The 3,695-nt window shown below is 65.3% G+C and overlaps 1 protein-coding gene across 1 annotated transcript in view; it reads left to right on the forward strand.

Moving 5' to 3' along the window:
- Pim3 (Pim-3 proto-oncogene, serine/threonine kinase) overlaps positions 1–2,626 on the forward strand; it is a 6,456-nt gene extending 3,830 nt beyond the window's left edge. The window contains exons 2-6 of the mRNA XM_013025723.1: positions 7–102; positions 188–238; positions 420–789; positions 1,323–1,499; positions 1,580–2,626. Of these exons, the coding sequence (XP_012881177.1) occupies positions 7–102; positions 188–238; positions 420–789; positions 1,323–1,499; positions 1,580–1,767 (882 nt within the window). The 3' untranslated portion in view covers positions 1,768–2,626. The remainder of the gene's footprint in view (positions 1–6; positions 103–187; positions 239–419; positions 790–1,322; positions 1,500–1,579) is intronic.
- The last annotated feature ends 1,069 nt before the right edge of the window (positions 2,627–3,695 follow it).

The raw sequence follows: 3,695 nt of genomic DNA on the forward strand, positions 1-3,695 counted from the left end.
GACAAGGAGAGCTTCGAGAAGCTGTACCAGGTGGGCGCCGTCCTGGGCAGCGGCGGCTTCGGCACGGTCTACGCGGGCAGCCGCGTCGCCGACGGGCTCCCGGTGAGTCGGGCGGCCGGGGACCCGGGCTCTAGCGCGGCGCCAGGGCGTCGCTGGGACGACGGCCTGACCGCCTGCTTCCCCGCAGGTGGCGGTGAAGCACGTGGTGAAGGAGCGGGTGACGGAGTGGGGCACCCTCGTAAGTCGGGGGGCCAGAGGCCGGGATCGCGGGACCTGCGGGGGGGGGGTGTGAGGACGGGGAGGCCGGGACCGGCGGGGGGAGGCGGGAGGCCGGGATCGCTGAACGAGGGGGGGCGGAGAGGCCGGGATGGCGGGCGGCCCCGTGCTGACCGCCGCCCCGCCGCCCTCCGCGTCCCCAGGGCGGCGCGGCCGTGCCCCTGGAGGTGGTGCTGCTGCGCAGGGTGGGCGCGGCGGGCGGCGCGCGCGGCGTCATCCGCCTGCTGGACTGGTTTGAGCGGCCCGACGGCTTCCTGCTGGTGCTGGAGCGGCCCGAGCCCGCGCAGGACCTCTTCGACTTCATCACGGAGCGCGGCGCCCTGGACGAGCCCCTGGCGCGCCGCTTCTTCGCGCAGGTGCTGGCGGCCGTGCGCCACTGCCACGGCTGTGGCGTGGTGCACCGCGACATCAAGGACGAGAACCTGCTGGTGGACCTGCGCGCCGGCGAGCTCAAGCTCATTGACTTCGGCTCGGGCGCGCTGCTCAAGGACACGGTCTACACCGACTTCGACGGTGAGCCGCGGGGAGGGCGGGGGAGGGCGGCCGCGGCGCGGGGGAACCCGCCGGGCTGGCGTGCGCGCGTGACGCGGGGCGCCGCGCCCCTCCCTTTCCGGGCGGGCCTTCCCTGCGTGCGTGCGTGCGTGCGCAACGCGGGGGCGCCGCAGCAGAAATCCCCGCATTGCGGAGCGGGGAAGCCGGGGCTCCCCGCTCCTCCCGCCCCCTCCTTCCCTCCTCCCCTTCCCTCCTCGGTGCGGTGCGCACTGGCAGGCTGGGATGGGCAGTGCGCACGGGGCGGGGCCAGGGCCTGTGACGACCTCGCTTCTGTTTGTTGTGAAACCGGAGCTGAGGTTCACTCTTCCACTCCTCCCGCCGCGGGGGAGGGCTGCCAACGGGCCTGCGCGCTGCCACCACCGCAGGCCCCACCCGCTCCTGCTCCTGCCGCGGCCCTGGGTTTTTCCCAGGGTGGAGGCTGGGCAGGCTAGGAGGGGAAGAGCCGGAGCGCCCCGCACCCGGGTCCTGAGCCGCCTCCATCCCCGCACCCCCAGGCACCAGAGTGTACAGCCCCCCGGAGTGGATCCGCTACCACCGCTACCACGGGCGCTCCGCCACCGTGTGGTCCCTGGGGGTCCTGCTGTATGACATGGTCTGCGGAGACGTCCCCTTTGAGCAGGATGAGGAGATCCTGCGGGGCCGCCTGCTCTTCCGAAGGCGGCTCTCCCCAGGTGCGCCTGTGGCTGGGCTCGGGGCCGGGCACCGAGATCTCCTCTCCCTTCTTTCCTGACCCACCCGTCCCTTCCCACAGAGTGCCAGCAGCTCATTGAATGGTGTCTTTCTCTGCGGCCCTCTGAGAGGCCCTCACTGGACCAGATTGCTGCCCACCCCTGGATGCTGGGGGCGGAAGGAAGTGTCTTTCAGAGCTGTGACCTCCGGCTCTGTGCCCTGGACGCTGATGATGGGGCTAGCACCACATCCAGCAGTGAGAGCTTGTGAGAGGGGCCCGACTCCCCCTGACTTGGGATGCCTCCTGCAGAAGCAGTGATCTTTGACCCATGGTGACCTTTGCCCTTGGCACCGGGCCTGTCTCCTTAGCTTTGAGTGCCTTTTTGAACGCTGCTCCATGGGACTGGGTTTCCTTGAGCTCTTCTGTCCGTCCAAAGACCGCTCCGGGTGAAGCGAGGTCCTGCCTGCCCTGGGTGGATACTTGAACCTGAGACCTCTCCCACCCGGCTGCCGGGACCTGGGGCGGCCTTCCTGTCAGGCCCAGAGCTCGCCCACCCACCACCCTCCAGTCTCATGGTGTTCGTCTGGGCTGTCCATGCACAAGCAATGCAACAGCCGGGCCGAGCTGCCCGCCTGCCTCCCTGCGCACTCGATCTGTGTCTGTACCAGCGTCTGCGTCTGTTATTTATGGTGTGACCCCCCCACCCCGCAGGGCACCCCTGTCCTGCTGGGGGCTATTTATTGCTTAATTTATTTGCCGAGGTTACTTCCTCTGAATGGGTGTCTTCTCCAGGCCCCTGGGGGTGGATGGCTGTAGGGTTGGTACCCCGCCCTGCTTCCACCATCTGGGAGGAAGAACTTGTACAGTGACTAATTGAAGGGAGTGGGTGGTTGCCACCCTGGGCACTGCACTGGGGTCTGTTTTAAATTATTGACCTGTACAGTCCGCTTGCTGGCTCTGGAAGCTGGGTGGGACAGAGTCTCAAGCCCTTAATTTATTTTAGCAGCTGTGTTTGACCCGGTGTGATTAGGCACCGGGGTGGGGTTCTTTCAGTTCAAAAGCGTGAGATGTCTGAAGATCATATTTTTTATACAAGCATTTCAATTACAGTTCTTCTTTTGTACGTAATGAGTGTTCTGTGTTTATTGCACTGGTAACCTTCCCACATCTCCTGTGAAGCACCTACCCAGTGGGGGAGGGGAGGAGGTGGAGGGGCCTGGCCTTATAACCAGGCCATCTATTCTGGCTGACTTCTGGCATTCTCCAGCCAGAGGGCTCTGCGCATGGCTGGTGGCCCTGGTTGCTGCCCATCCACATCCAGAGGCCCAGGGCAGTCTGGCCCCTCAGGAGCAGCCCCGAGGCCCTCTGGCCTCCGCACTTAGAGGCCTGGTCTGGTGCCACTGTGAGTAGTGTCCTGTGCTGCCCAGGTGCAGGGCTGGGTGGCGCGGAAGGGCTTCCAGGCAGTATGTGCAGAAAGCAGGGCCGAGAGTTGTCTTGTAGCTGAGCTCTGGTGTGGCAGGTGAGGGTCAAAAGGCAGGGTGGGACCCATCAGCCTAGTCCAGGTGTGGACATGGGTCCAACCCATGGAGAAGGGCTGTTCCTTTGACCTCCACCCCAGATACCCCCTGCTTGGCAGTTCCTGAGCCAGTGGTCCAAATGCGTTGCCTTGGGTGTGCCCCAGCCCTGATGCCGCCCCCACCTAAACAGCCATCTTGAAAGTGAGGCTGCCGTGACTCCAGGAGCCCTGCTGCCTGGCTCCTGAAGACCAAGGAGATCCTGGGAAGGACACCCCCTTTCCCCTCGGGAAGGCTGGGTGAGGGCTTCTGGCTCCACAGCCTCTCCCCTGAACCAACACTCAGGGATCCCCAGAGAACAACTTCCCCCAACCTCCTGCTTTCTTTCCCTCCTGCCCCTGTCAGGCCTTAGCTCAGCCTGCTAGGGCCCTTCCTTCAACCCACCCCCAACCCACGGGCAGCAACCCTGAGCCCAAGGTTGAGCCCAGCAGTCAACACTGGGGAATTTCCAGGCTGGCACTGGCACTGCGGCCTGGTTCATTTGCTCGTCTTGTCTACTCTCCTAGCCTGTGGAGCCCTGTGCTGATGAGTGGGCAAGTTCAGGGTGAAGGTCAAGCCCATCCTGAGGAACCCTGGTGAGAGAAGAGGGAGGGCCGATGGTAGGGGTTATAATCCCAGCCGCT

Source organism: Dipodomys ordii, unplaced genomic scaffold (assembly GCF_000151885.1).
Source record: "Dipodomys ordii isolate 6190 unplaced genomic scaffold, Dord_2.0 Scaffold87, whole genome shotgun sequence".
Taxonomy (NCBI): Eukaryota; Metazoa; Chordata; class Mammalia; order Rodentia; family Heteromyidae; genus Dipodomys; species Dipodomys ordii.